General features: G+C 41.8%; 1 protein-coding gene across 1 annotated transcript; it reads left to right on the plus strand.

Moving 5' to 3' along the window:
- Positions 1-6,560: 6,560 nt before the first annotated feature.
- On the plus strand, positions 6,561-9,781 carry LOC133381688 (oocyte zinc finger protein XlCOF6-like). The gene has a single exon (XM_061621086.1). It carries the CDS (start codon positions 6,725-6,727, stop codon positions 8,879-8,881), a length of 2,157 nt encoding a protein of 718 aa, XP_061477070.1. The 5' UTR covers positions 6,561-6,724; the 3' UTR covers positions 8,882-9,781.
- The last annotated feature ends 5,400 nt before the right edge of the window (positions 9,782-15,181 follow it).

Below are 15,181 nucleotides of genomic sequence, written 5' to 3' on the forward strand. Positions count from 1 at the left end.
CTAACACATCCTAGTGTTTTTGGCATCAATTTCTTTTCTAAAGAGCCCATTCCGGCGTGTTCCGTTCCAGCTTTTACACCGTCCCTCCTGAACACTTTACTTTTTACACACAAATGTGTATATTGTATATATCACACAGCACACACACCTGTCTTGCCGCTGCTTCTGCAGGAGGCAAGAGAGGAAGAAGAGGTGCAATATTGGGACAGAAGGGAGGGAGGAGAATGTTGGCAGTGGGGGGCAGAAGCAGCTTTTGCCACTTAGTCCTCCGATGGGTTAAGGAAAGGAGTTCTGGTTCCTAGAGAGGCAGGAAGTCTTAATCACATGGAGGGGGGAGAGCATATTGAAGGGGAAGTAGGAGGGCTGTCTTCATTGGTATTCCGGGTAAAGAAAGTATTAGGCCCAGAGAGGAGGAAGCGGGAGCGTGCAGAGGGCAAAGAGGTGCAAGGGGGGGGGATTTGGTATTTTTGTTGGGGGGTGAGGGGAAAGGAGGGAAGAGCCCCACTCCCCCCTTTTCCTCAGGGGGACCCTTGCTGCATGCAATCCATTTGCAGAGGGGGGTCCGAAGTGCCGCGGGGTTGGCCTTTCGAGGCCCTCTTGGAAGCCATCGCCCAGGGAAAGGGATGCAGCTGTTGGGGGTTGATGTCCTGTGTTGGTTTTGAGGGCCACCGCTGGGGGAGGGGAGCTGCCTTTGCAATTCCTGGGCCTGACAGGGGACTGGTGGGGGGAGGGGAGAGAGAAGGAAGGTTTGCTTTTTGGGAGGGGGAGGGGGTGATGGAAGAGGCCCCTCTTCCCTCTGGGAATCCCTAGAAAGTGCCCCAGAGCTGGAGGAAGAGCCCGTTTTGGATTTCCTAAACTGGAAGAGGGACTGGTCAGTTTCCTTCCTGCCAGGCAAGACAAATGGAGGGATGGAGAGAGGAATCTGAACCTGACCAGGCTCTGAATGGGCTTCTAGAAGCTTTCAAGGCAGAGGATGGAGGAAATGGGTGAATAAATGCCCCCTCCTCAGCTAGGCTCCAGGGGAAGAGCTTCTCCAGACATCCCCTTGGGAGTGTATTGGAGGGGAAGACCCTAGAGGAGTGGACCTCAGCTTCTCTTGCAGGATTGGTCCATCTGTGGCGTTGCTGGGGGCAGAGTTTGGAAAAGTTACTGTTTTAAACTACAACTCCCATCAGCCCCAGCCAGCATGGCCACTGGATTGGGCTGATGGGAGTTGTAGTTTAAAAAAGTAACTTTTCCAAGCTCTGACTGGGGGTCTGTGTCTCCTGGCGTGGCCAGCATCCCCCCTGTCCAAAGCACAATATCTTGGCAGTGGTTGCAACAGCCCTGTAAGGTGGTCTCGGATGAGAGCCTGTGGCTAATGTAGTGGTTAGGGAATATTCTTCAACCCGAGGGCCACATTTACGCACAAGCAGCAGTCCAAGGGCCAATTTCCAGTCAAAGGCCAGAGAGGGTGGAGCTATGGATGTGTCACTGACATGTGTATAGTAGAGTCTCTTGTAGACACGAACAAGTCAGACATTTCTTCAGCGCAATTAATTAATTATTAGATTTATACCCTGCCCTTCCTCCAAGAAGGTGCCCAGGGCAGCAATACAGAGCACTCTAAGGAGCAGGGTCAGAGCACGGGAGAGGGGAGAAAAAAACTGCTTTCCCTCCTAAATTTTTCTACTGTTGTTATGGGCCTTCACATCTCTACAGTAGTGTAGTGGCAAATTCAGAAGTGCAGGGTCCCTTCATGATAGCCATGCCCCCTCCCATCCTGTTCCTGCTGGGTTGAGAATGAGATGCATGTTAATGCCTTCTCCCACAGCTAGGAGCCAAAAAGCATGGAAGGGCAAAGTGTTGCCTCCTGAGAAGAGTCTCAGTGGCTGACTTCACCTCCTTTCACTCTGATTCACTCTAATTATCAGGAAAGAACCAGGAAGCATGTTAGAAGACTCTTCTCAGTGGCTAATACACTCTCCTTTCTTGCTGATTGGCTCACAGGTTGCTGGGGACATGGGGACTCTGCTGAGAGCCTGCTGCTAAAAAAGTAAGGGGTCTAAGATCTCCCCCCCCCAGATCTATGCAGGTCCCTGGGTGACACTGGGGCAGTGACCACTTTTGTTCAGCCCAGCCCACCTCACTGGATTGTTGTGAGGATAAACTGTGCAGAATTTTTATGTGCCGCTCCAGATTTCGGACATCCACTCTGTGTGGGACCTTCAACGTCTGTGCAGGCGTGTGTGTCTGTTGTATTATTGGAATCATAGTTTAATGCTATGTCCACAGGGACCCAGATTCAAATCCCTGCTCAGGAGTGAAATTCAGGTGGTGTCCTGGGCCCAGTGACAGTGTTGTTGTGAAGACAAAAGGAGGGGGACAAATCATGGTGAGTTCATTAGAGGAAGGCCTGCATAGAAATATAAAAATATAATAAAATGTATCGGTAATAATAATAATAATTAAATCAACTTATTGCCTCAGTTGTTCAACCCAATACAGTAGATGAGTTTGCTGTTCAGCTTTCCACCTCGTGCATCACCTGCTCAACTTGGAGCAGCGTTCTGTAACCTGGTGCCCTCCAGGTATTATTAGACTGCATCTCCCATCAGCCCCAGACAACATGGCCAAATGCCAGGGAAGATGGGGGTTGTAGTCCAGAAATGTGTAAAGGTTAACTTGGATTATACGAGTGGATGGTACTAACAAGGCATCCTGCTGATTTTGACATGGATGTATTGCAAGTAGTTTTTCATATGCTTTTCATTGCCCAGTGAGCTGAACCAGACTGAATGTATCTCACTGTTCCTCTCCGCATATTTCTGATGGAAAGACTGGAGGTGTCTTGCATCCCCAGGAAGCTCCAAGATGGAGTCATTTGACCAAATTCATGCCCAGTATTTCTTTACAATGTGTGCAAAACCTATTTTTATGCCAACTGTCGGGCATGACATGGAATTAATACCTGTGCAAATTAAGTTTTTCATAAGAACATAAGAGCCTGCTGGATCAGGCCAGTGGCCCATCTAGTCCAGCATCCTGTTCTCACAGTGGCCAACCAGGTGCCTGGGGGAAGCCTGCAAGCAGGACCCGAGTGCAAGAACACTCTCCCCTCCTGAGGATTCCGGCAACTGGTTTTCAGAAGCATGCTGCCTCTGACTAGGGTGGCAGAGCACAGCCATCATGGCTAGTAGTCATTGATAGCCCTGTGCTCCATGAATTTGTCCAATCTTCTTTTAAAGCCATCCAAACTGGTGGCCATTACTTCGTCTTGTGGGAGCAAATTCCATAGTTTAACTATGCGCGGGGTAAAGAAGTACTTCCTTTTGTCTGTCCTGAATCTTCCAACATTCAGCTTCTTTGAATGTCCACAAGTTCTAGTATTATGAGAGAGGGAGAAGAACTTTTCTCTATCCACTTTCTCAATGCCATGCATCATTTTATACACTTCTATCACGTCTCCTCTGACCCGCCTTTTCTCTAAACTACAAAGCCCCAAATGCTGCAACCTTGCCTCATAAGGGAGTCGCTCCATTCCCTTGATCATTCTGGTTGCCCTCTTCTGAACCTTTTCCAACTCTATAATACCCTTTTGGAGATGAGGCGACCAGAACGGTACACAGTATTCCAAATGCGGCCGCACAATAGATTTATACAACAGTATTATGATATCGGCTGTTTTATTTTCAATACCTTTCCTAATTATCCCTAGCATGGAATTTGCCTTTTTCACAGCTGCCGCACACTGGGTCGACATTTTCATCATGCTGTCCACTACAACCCCGAGGTCTCTCTCTTGGTCGGTCACCGCCAGTTCAGACCCCATGAGCGTATATGTGAAATTCAGATTTTTTGCTCCTATATGCATAATTTTACACTTGTTTATATTGAATTGCATTTGCCATTTTTCCGCCCATTCACTCAGTTTGGAGAGGTCTTTTTGGAGCTCTTCGCAATCCCTTTTTGTTTTAACAACCCTGAACAATTTAGTGTCATCAGCAAACTTGGCCACTTGACTGCTCACTCCTAATTCTAGGTCATTAATGAACAAGTTGAAAAGTACAGGTCCCAATACCGATCCTTGAGGGACTCCACTTTCTACAGCCCTCCATTGGGAGAACTGTCCGTTTATTCCTACTCTCTGCTTTCTGCTTCTTAACCAATTCCTTATCCACAAGAGGACCTCTCCTCTTATTCCATGACTGCTAAGCTTCCTCAGAAGCCTTTGGTGAGGTACCTTGTCAAACGCTTTTTGAAAGTCTAAGTACACTATGTCCACTGGATCACCTCTATCTATATGCTTGTTGACACTCTCAAAAAATTCTAATAGGTTACTGAGACTGGACTTTCCCTTGCAGAAGCCATGCTGGCTCTGCTTCAGCAAGGCTTGTTCTTCTATGTGCTTAGTTAATCTAGCTTTAATCATACTTTCTACCAGTTTTCCAGGGACAGAAGTTAAGCTAACTGGCCTGTAATTTCCGGGATCCCCTCTGGATCCCTTTTTGAAGATTGGCGTTACATTGGCCACTTTCCAGTCCTCAGGCACGGAGGAGGACCTGAGGGACAAGTTACATATTTTAGTTAGCAGATCAGCAATTTCACCTTTGAGTTCTTTGAGAACTCTCGGGTGGATGCCATCCGGGCCCGGTGATTTGTCAGTTTTTATATTGTCCATTAAGCTTAGAACTTCCTCTCTCGTTACCACTATTTGTCTCAGTTCCTCAGAATCCCTTCCTGCAAATGTTAGTTCAGGTTCAGGGATCTGCCCTATATCTTCCACTGTGAAGACAGATGCAAAGAATTCATTTAGCTTCTCTGCAATCTCCTTATCGTTCTTTAGTACACCTTTGACTCCCTTATCATCCAAGGGTCCAATTGTCTCCCTAGATGGTCTCCTGCTTTGAATGTATTGATAGAATTTTTTGTTGTTGGTTTTTATGTTCTTAGCAATGTGCTCCTCAAATTCTTTTTTAGCATCCCTTATTGTCTTCTTGCATTTCTTTTGCCAGAGTTTGTGTTCTTTTTTATTTTCTTCATTCGGACAAGACTTCCATTTTCTGAAGGAAGACTTTTTGCCTCTAAGATCTTCCTTGACTTTGCTCGTTAACCATGCTGGCAACTTCTTGGCCCTGGTGGTACCTTTTCTGATCTGCGGTATGCACTCCAGTTGAGCTTCTAATATAGTGTTTTTAAACAACTTCCAAGCATTTTCGAGTAATGTGACCCTCTGGACTTTGTTTTTCAGCTTTCTTTTTACCAATCCCCTCATTTTTGTGAAGTTTCCTCTTTTGAAGTCAAATGTGACCGTGTTGGATTTTCTTGGCAATTGGCCATTTACATGTATGTTTAATTTAATAGCACTGTGGTCACTGCTCCCAATCGGTTCAACAACACTTACATCTTGCACCAGGTCCCGGTCCCCACTGAGGATTAAGTCCAGGGTTGCCGTCCCTCTGGTCGGTTCCATGACCAACTGGTCTAGGGAATAGTCATTTAGAATATGTAGAATTTTTGCTTCTTTGTCATGACTGGAACACATATGCAGCCAGTGTATGTCCGGGTAGTTGAAGTCACCCATTACTACCACATTTCCTAGTTTGGATGCTTCCTCAATTTCATATCTCATCTCAAGGTCTCCCTGAGCATTTTGATCAGGGGGACGATAGATCGTTCCCAGTATTAAGTCCCTCCTGGGGCACGGTATCACCACCCACAATGATTCTGTGGAGGAGTCTGCCTCTTTTGGGGTTACGAGCTTGCTGGATTCAATGCCGTCTTTCACGTATAGAGCGACTCCGCCACAAATACGTCCTTCCCTGTCCTTCCGATATAGTTTATATCCAGGGATAACCGTATCCCACTGGTTTTCTCCATTCCACCAGGTCTCCGTTATGCTCACTGTATCAATGCTCTCCTCTAAGACCAAGCACTCCAGTTCTCCCATCTTGGTTCAGAGGCTCCTAGCATTAGCGTACAGGCACTTGTAAGCAGTGTCTCTCTTCAAGTGTCTTTGGCACTTGTGGTTAGGCCTGTGGTAATTTTGCTCTTCTGAATTTATATCCTGTGCCCCTGCTCTCACAATGCCTACTTCTAGGCCTACCCCTTTTAAAATTTCATCATTTCTTTGGTTTTTATCCCAGGGGGGAGGTTTATTCCGAACCGGACCTTTTTCAGCTCCTGTCGGGTTTCCCCGCTCAGTCAGTTTAAAAGCTGCTCTGCCACCTTTTTAATTTTAAGTGCCAGCAGTCTTGTTCCATTCTGGTTCAAGTGGAGCCCGTCCCTTTTGTACAGGCCCGGCTTGTCCCAAAATGTTCCCCAGTGCCTAACAAATCCGAACCCTTCCACCCGACACCATCGTCTCATCCACGCATTGAGACTGCGAAGCTGGGCCTGTCTGGCTGGTCCTGCGCATGGAACCGGTAGCATTTCAGAGAAAGCCACCTTGGAGGTCCTGGCTTTCAGCATCCTACCTAGCAACCTAAATTTTGCTTCCAGGACCACACGGCTGCATTTCCCCATGTCATTGGTGCCAACATGCACCACGACCACTGACTCCTTCCCAGCACTGTCTACCAAACTATCTAAATGAAATAATCGAAATAAATCAAACCATAGAGACCTTTGCAACATAACGTATAAGAGTATAAGAGTACTCATATATCTTCTGCTAAACTTGATACCAAAAGAATTGAACAGTGATATCGGCGTCCATTTTAAGGCTTATCCTGGCGATTACATAATGATTTTTACAAGGAAAAAATGTCAGGAGCTGGGCTTCATCTGTGATGAAATGCTTTGTTTTTGCCTTGAAATTCCAATGTGTTTTTTTCAACCCTCTTCCCCCTCAGCAGGTGACCGGCAGAATGAGAATTATAGAAAACCACAGATGGTGCCACTGGTAATAGCCAAGACTGAGAGTCAAAAAGAGATATTTGGAAATCACAGGGGACCAAAAACGTCTGAAAGAAAGCAGCCAAAGAATGGGAGCAAGAAATCCTCTACTTGTCATAGTTTTCATCAAAGAACACACACTGGAGAAAAACCATTTAAATGCATGGAATGTGGAAAGAGCTTCAGTGTAAAAAATAGCCTTACTTCACATCACAGAACCCACACAGGGGAGAAACCATTTAAATGCAGGGAATGTGGAAAAAGCTTTACTCAGAACGATCATCTTACTTCACATAAAAGAACCCACACAGGAGAGAAACCTTTTAAATGCATGGAGTGTGGAAAGAGCTTCAGTGTAAGCAGTAGCCTTAAATTACATCACCGAACCCACACAGGGGAGAAACCATTTAAATGCATGGTGTGTGGAAAGAGCTTTAATCAGAGCAGTAATCTTACTTCACATCAAAGAACCCACACAGGGGAGAAGCCATTTAAATGCAAGGAGTGTGGAAAGAGCTTCCCTCAGAATGGTCAACTTACATTACATGAAAGAACCCACACAGGGGAGAAACCATTTAAATGCAAGCAGTGTGGAAAGAGCTTTAGCCACAGGTGGTACCATACATTGCATGAAAGAACACAAACAGGGGAGAAACCATTTAAATGCAGGGAGTGTGGAAAGAGCTTCAGTGTAAAAAACAGCCTTACTTTACATCACAGAACGCACACAGGGGAGCAACCATTTAAATGCAGGCAATGTGGAAAGAGCTTCAGTGGAAATGGTAACCTTAAATTACACCACAGAACCCACACAGCGGAGAAGCCATTTAAATGCAAGGAGTGTGGAAAGAGCTTCTCTCGGAATGATCAACTTTCATTACATGAAAGAACCCATACAGGGGAGAAACCATTTAAATGCATGGAGTGTGGAAAGAGCTTCAGTGAAAGCAGTAACCTTAAATTACATCACAGAACCCACACAGGGGAGAAGCCATTTAAATGCAAGCAGTGTGGAAAGAGCTTTAGACACAAGTGGTACCTTACAGTACATGAAAGAACCCACACTGGAGAAAAACCATTTAAATGCAGGGAATGTGGAAAGAGCTTCAGTCAGAGCAGTAAACTTACTTTACATCACAGAACACACACAGGGGAGAAACCATTTAAATGCAGAGAGTGTGGAAAGTACTTCAGTCAGAGCACTAGCCTTACTTTACATGAAAGAACCCACACAGGCGAGAAACCATTTAAATGCAGGGAGTGTGGAAAGAGAATCAGTCAGAGCAGTAGGCTTACTTTACATGAAAGAACCCACACAGGCGAGAAACCATTTAAATGCAGGGAATGTGGAAAGAGCTTCAGTGTAAACAGTAGCCTTACTTTACATCACAGAACCCACACAGGGGAGAAACAATTTAAATGCAGTGAGTGTGGAAAGAGCTTCAGTCAGAGCAGTGACCTTACTTCGCATCAAAGAACCCACACAGGGGAGAAGTCATTTAAATGCAAAGAGTGTGGAAAGAGCTTCAGTCAGAGTGGTAACCTTACATTACATGAAAGAACACACACAGGGGAGAAACCATTTAAATGCAGTGAGTGCGGAAAGAGCTTCAGTGTAAACAGTAGCCTGAAATTACATCACCGAACACACACAGGGGAGAAACCATTTAAATGCATGGAGTGTGGACAGGGCTTTAGTCAGAGAAGTAAGCTTACTTCACATCAAAGAACCCACACAGGGGAGAAGCCATTTAAATGTAAGGAGTGTGGAAAGAACTTCAGTCAGAGCGGTCACCTTACTTCACATCAAAGAACCCATACAGGGGAGAAACCATTTAAATGCAGGGAGTGTGGAAAGAGCTTCAGTCAGAGCAGTCACCGTACTTTGCATCAAAGAACCCATACAGGGGAGAAACCGTTTAAATGCAGAGAGTGTGGAAAAAGCTTCAGTGTAAGCAGTAGCCTTGTTTTACATCACAGAACCCACACGGGAGAAACCATTTAAATGTAGTGAGTGGAAAGAGGTTCAGTCAGAGCACACTTACTTCGTATGAAAAAACACTGTGGAGTAACTTTTTTAATGCATGGAGTATGGAAAGAGATTCAATGAAAGCAGTAGGCTTACATCACAGGGGATACGCAGGAGAAACAATTGAAATGTAGGGAGTATGGAAAGAACTTCAATGGGAGCTTTATTCTTCATCTTGCAGGCTACATAGATTAAAGCCCTATACAGGTTGGGGCCAGGATGCTTAAAAAATTATCTCACCTGTTATATATGCAGCCCATCACTGAAGTCTGCAGAAGATGGCCTCTTACGCATACCATCTCATTGGGAAGTCCACTCTGCATGATAGAGAAACCTGGCCTTTTGTGTGGTGGCAACTACTTTTTTGAACTTCCTCCTGTTACATATCAGACATAAGTTTTTTTTTTTTGTGGTGCCTATAGAAGACCTACCTTTTTCAACAAACCTTTTAAGGGCAGAGCTTTATTACTGTTTCTGTGGGATTTTAAAAGGTAAAGGTGTCCCCGCACTTGTAGTGCGAGTCGTTTTCGACTCTTAGGGTGATGTCTTGCGACATTTACTAGGCGGACCGTATATATGAGGTGGGACTGCCAGTTCCTTCCCCGGTCTTTCTTTACCCCCCAGCATATGCCGGGCACTCATTTTACTGACCACGGATGGATGGGAGGCTGAGTGGACCTCGACCCCTTTTACCGGAGATTCGACTTCCTCCTTCCGTTGGAATCGAACTGCAGACGTGAGCAGAGCTTCGGCTGTGTTACTGCCGCTTACCACTCTGCGTCACGGAGGGTCTGTGTGGGATTTTAAAATATTTTTAATTGGTTTGCATATGAAATGTTTTTTTTTGGTGGTATTTTTGAGATACTTTCTGGGAAGTGATTTCTAAATGAAAATAAAATAATACTAGTCCTTGTTTCTAAGGGTCTCCTTACTCAGTATTTTCATATAGTTTAGTTTAGCATACCTTTAACTGTTGATTTTATTGATTTTTAGTGTTTTTTAAATGTTGATTTTTTTATTTTTTTTTTTATAGTTTTTATTCAAATTTTTCCAAAAACAAACAAAACAAAGTAAGAAAAAACATAACAATACTACAACAAAAAGTAAAAATAAAATAGTTGACTTCCGATTTGTCACAGATCAGCTATAAGTATGTAATATACATCAAACCTGTCCCTTAATATATACGTACAGAATCCCTTTTCTCCATAAGCTGTCTTAATTAATCATCAAATCCCAGTATCATCATTTTATTTTGATCTTTCGACAAAAAGTCTAAGAGAGGCTTCCAATCCTTAAGGAATGTATCTGTCGATTTTTCTCTAAGTAAACACGTCAATTTATCCATTTCTACTAAGTCCATTAATTTCAATAGCCATTCTTCCATTGTTGGTATTGATTCCATCTTCCACTTTTGTGCATATAATAATCTTGCTGCCGTAATCATATATAATATTATTCTTCCATATTTCTTCTCCATTTGTTTATCCATAAAACCCAATAAAAAAAATTCTGGCTTTGACTGAATACTTATCTTTAAAATTTTTTGCATCTTCCTACCTATCTGTGCCCAGAATAATTTTGCCTTTTTACATGACCACCACATATGATAAAAAGATCCCTCCCGTTGTCCACATCTCCAACAAACATTTGAGACATTACTATACATTTTTGACAGCTTTTCTGGAGTCATGTACCAACGGTACATCATTTTATAAAAATCTTCCCCAAGATTATAACATAATGTAAATCCCAAGCCTTTCTTCCACACATTCTCCCATTGATCCATCTGTATGCCATGACCAAAATTTTTTGCCCACTTTACCATGCACTCTTTTACTTGTTCCTCCTCCATATCCATTTTCAATAAAAGTTTATACATTTTCGCAATTATGTTTTCATCATTTGTACACAAACCTATTTCAAAATCAGATTTACTTATTTCAAACCCATACATTTTCTTGTCCATTTTATATCTTTCTAACAATTGTAAATAGGCAAACCAATGAAAACTATATCCTTCCTTTATCAATTGTTCTCTCTCTTTCATTGTGTATTCTCCATATACATTTTCTAATAGTTCTTGATAAGTTAACCATTTCTCTTTTCCAGTCATTTCTCTTCTATAAAACGCTTCTTGACTTGAGACACATAATGGTATTTTCGAATAAAACCTTGGTTTGTATCTATTCCATATTTTCAGCAAAGGACGTCTTATAAAGTGATTGTCAAAGTCCACGTTCACTTCCACTCTGTCACACCACAGACATCCACGCCATCCCCACCCCAGACCGCGGCCCTCCAAATCCAATAGTCTTCCACTCCTCAACAAGATCCACTCCTCCATCCAGACTAAACAGCAGGCAGCAAAATAAAGTCTCAGATTTGGCAATCCCAGTCCTCCTCCCTCTTTAGCATCCTGAAGTAATTTAAATCTAACTCTTGGTCTCCCTCCCTGCCATACAAACCTAGAAACATCCTCCCGCCATTGTTCAAAAGGTAAACCAGAGGATACCACAGGCACTGCTTGAAACAAAAACATCATTCTCGGTAACACACTCACTTCCATCACAGATATTCCACCCACCAACGACAGCTGTAGCTTATCCCATCCCAGCAAATCTTTCCCAATCTCTGTCCACAATTCCCCGCAATTATTATGAAACAACTTTGAGTTTCCACCTGTCACAATGATACCCAGATATTTCAACCCCTTTTCCATTGTAAAATCTGTCCTGTCCATCAACTCTTCCTGCTCCCCCAAAGTTAAATCTTTCACCAACATCCCTGTTCCTTGACTGTTGATCTCAAATCCCGCCAACGGTCCAAATTCCTCCAATCTGCCCTCCAACACAATTATCTTTTTTTTTTTACAATAATTTTTATTCAAATTTTCATAAAACATACAAGACAAAATCATAAAACATTCAAAGACAAAAAACAAAATCAAAAATAGTTAAACAAACAAACAAAAAAAAAAAAATAAAAAATAAAGAGTAAAATATTGACTTCCCATTTGTCACAGATCAAATCAGTTATAAGTCTATAATATATAACAATCCTGTCTCTTAAATCATATTATAAAATCACTTTCCTCCAGTAGTTATCTTACTTAATCATCAAATCTCATAAACATTACTTTATTCTTTCCACAAAAAGTCAAAGAGAGGTTTCAATTCTTTAAGAAATATATCTATCAATTTTTTTCCAAATAAGCATGTCGATTAATCCATTTCATTACTAATTATAATAATCTTATTGTCATAACCATAGTCAAAATAAACATTTCAATTAATCCATCTCATCAGAATCTGTTAGGTTCAATAATTTCAATAGCCATTATTCTATTATCCCTATTAGTTCCATCTTCCATCTTCCATCTTCAATAGTCTTGTTAAGTCCAGTAATTTCAATGTCCAATCTTCCATTATCAGTATTCCGTAATAATCTTGCTGTCATAGCCATAGTCATATAGTAAGAGTCTGATGGGAATTACCTCTATCCCAAATATTTTCTTGCCATCCATTCTGAATAGGTTGCTGAAATACTGCTGTAAAATCATATCTCTGTTCTTTTTTTCAAAATGCACTGGCTCATCTCTTGAAAGTTTTTCCATTGTCACATGGCTGCAGTTAATTCCATAGGTTTTCTCTATATTAGGCTCCATCACATCATTCCAGTCCAGAAGATTATCCATGTCATTGATAACTTTATCTCTAGAATCTTCATTAATTTCTTCAGAGATAACATTGAATTCCAGACAGTAGATTTTATTTCTAAAATCCATAAACTCCAAATCTTTTTCCTGTTCCACGTTTGTTCCAGTCTCCAGGGTCTCCTGCGTCATTTTGCTCAATTCAATTTTCAGCTCCTTACAACCCTGTCGCAGGTCTTTTTCCTGTTCCACGTCTGTTCCAGTCTCCAGGGTCGCCTCTCTCACAGGGACCCCTATTTCTTTAAACTCCTGCGTCATTTTGCTCAATTCAATTTTCAGCTCCTTACAACCCTGTCGCAGGGTTCGTTTCGTTATCTCAATCTCATCCATTATTTTCTGAAACATAATTACTTCCAGATTCTCAGCCACTTTCTTAATTGCCATTTTAAAAGAAAAATATAAGAGAACCACTTCTTATTTCAGCAACAATTGGGTTAATACTCCAAACTTGGTGACATCACAGTATAAACAGAACAGCCAGCCTTATCTCTCCATGCTTAAGTAAACAAAATGCAGTTCCCAGGATCGAAACAATTAATGGCGTCGTCAAAAAACAGATTCGTCAAAATAAAATAAACCAAAAAGAGAGTAGTCTCAGACAGTATAATATTCTTCAGAATAAAAATCAGGAATAGAAATCCCTCTTCTGTGTATATCTTTAGAATGCAAATCCAGGACAGCTTTTTGCAACAAAAACAGAGATAAGCTATTAATTAGTGAATAGCAGAGAGAAGTTATGGCTCCCCGGTCAGATGTCAAAAACCGATCAATCTGGCAAATCTCTTTTTACAGCAACAATTTAAGTCAAGTAAAAAAAAATATAGAAAGAAGGGTGCTTGCCTGTTAGTGCGTTCTCTCTTTGAAGAAAAGATAAACGATCGCTTTATCAGATAGAGCTTGTTGAAAATCCGTCCCACCTTCGTCGGCTGGACCTCGTCCCATAAATTAATGAGATCTGGTCGTCCCAACAAAAATAGGCTTTGAGGTTAATCTCTTCGTTTCTCCCTACCCGGGAGAAATTTTATCAGTCCAAAAAGAAAAAGTTCTGACTGATATATCTGAATAAGCTTCTTTTGAGGCAGGAGCCCGTCTCAAAAGCAGGCACAGGCTAAGTCACCCTTCCCGGAAGTGGCTCCAACACAATTATCAAATCACCAGCAAATGCTCTCAACTTATATTCCTCTCCTTTTATTTTTAATCCCGAAATCCTTCTATCTTGCCCCACATCTCTAAGCAGCACTTCCAAAACCAGAATAAATAAAAGGGGAGACAATGGACATCCCTGCCCCGCACCCCCCTGCATTTCACATGAATCCGTCAAGTCTCCATCAACAATCATCTGGGCCTTCTGCGATGTACAAATCGATCCAATCCATTTTACAAAACTGTCTCCAAAATCCATTTGCTCCAAAACCCGGAACACAAACTTCCAATTCAAATTATCAAATGCTCCCTCAGCATCCAAAAAAATCAAAGCTGCCCGTTTATCACCCCGTTGCTCCAAACATTCCAACACATTCAAGACATTCCCGACGCTGTCACGCAACTGTCCCCCAGGTAGAAACCCCGATTGATCTTCCTGAACAAATTGTTGCAATACTATTCCCAATCTCTCAGCCAAGATCACCGTAAAAATTCTACAGTCATTGTTCAATAGAGACACTGGCCGACAATTTTTTGTTCTAGTCAAGTCCTGGTCCTCTTTAGGTATTAATGCTATATCAGCATCCTTCCAACCATCCGGCATCTTTCCCCCCTGCAAAACACAACTCACTGTAGACTGCAAGGGCAACAAGAGTTCTCCCTCCAAACATCCACAATACACTGCAGACAACCCATCTGGTCCTGGCGCCCCTCCCAATCCAACCCTATCCATAGCTTCAGATATCTCTCCCGACGCAACAGGGCCACCAATAACCTGTCTCTGAAAATCTGTAATTTTAGGCAAATTCTGTTTAGATAAATACTCTTCTATTTTTTCAGATGGAATTTCTTGACACTTGTACAATGTTGAGTAATATTGATGAAAAATCTTTTTGATTTTTACATTATCTGTCAGCGTCTCGTCTCCTTCTTGTATCTTTAAAATAATATTTTTTTGACGTTCTTTTCTTAATTTATATGCTAACCATTTCCCAGGTTTATTTGCAAATTCAAAAGTCCTTTGTTTAGCAAAATTTAATTTCCTTTCAATTTCTCTGACTGTCAACATTGATACTTGCTTCTGTAACATTTTAATTTGATTTACAATAGAAACTTTAGCTGGATTCTTTTTCAATTCTTCCTCTTTTTGTTTTATTTCTTCCAAAATTAATTGCATTTTCTGTTGTTTCTTTTTTTTTAATTCAGAGTTACATTTAATAAAGTATCCCCTCATAAATGCCTTACTTGTATCCCAAACAATATTTTCACTTGTTCCTTTATGTAAATTATATTCAAAGAACTCTTTTAATTTCTTCATACATTCTTGTACTACTTTGTCATTCTGTAATAAAGATTCGTTTAGTCTCCATCTAAATCCAAGATTATTTTTTTTTAAAGTTAATATCACAGGATTATGG

Source organism: Rhineura floridana, chromosome 3, assembly GCF_030035675.1.
Source record: "Rhineura floridana isolate rRhiFlo1 chromosome 3, rRhiFlo1.hap2, whole genome shotgun sequence".
In the NCBI taxonomy this organism is placed as follows: Eukaryota; Metazoa; Chordata; class Lepidosauria; order Squamata; family Rhineuridae; genus Rhineura; species Rhineura floridana.

Coding starts and splice junctions, on each gene's coding strand:
- LOC133381688 (XM_061621086.1), top strand. CDS start 6,725: ATGATTTTTACAAGGAAAAAATGTCAGGAGCTGGGCTTCATCTGTGAT.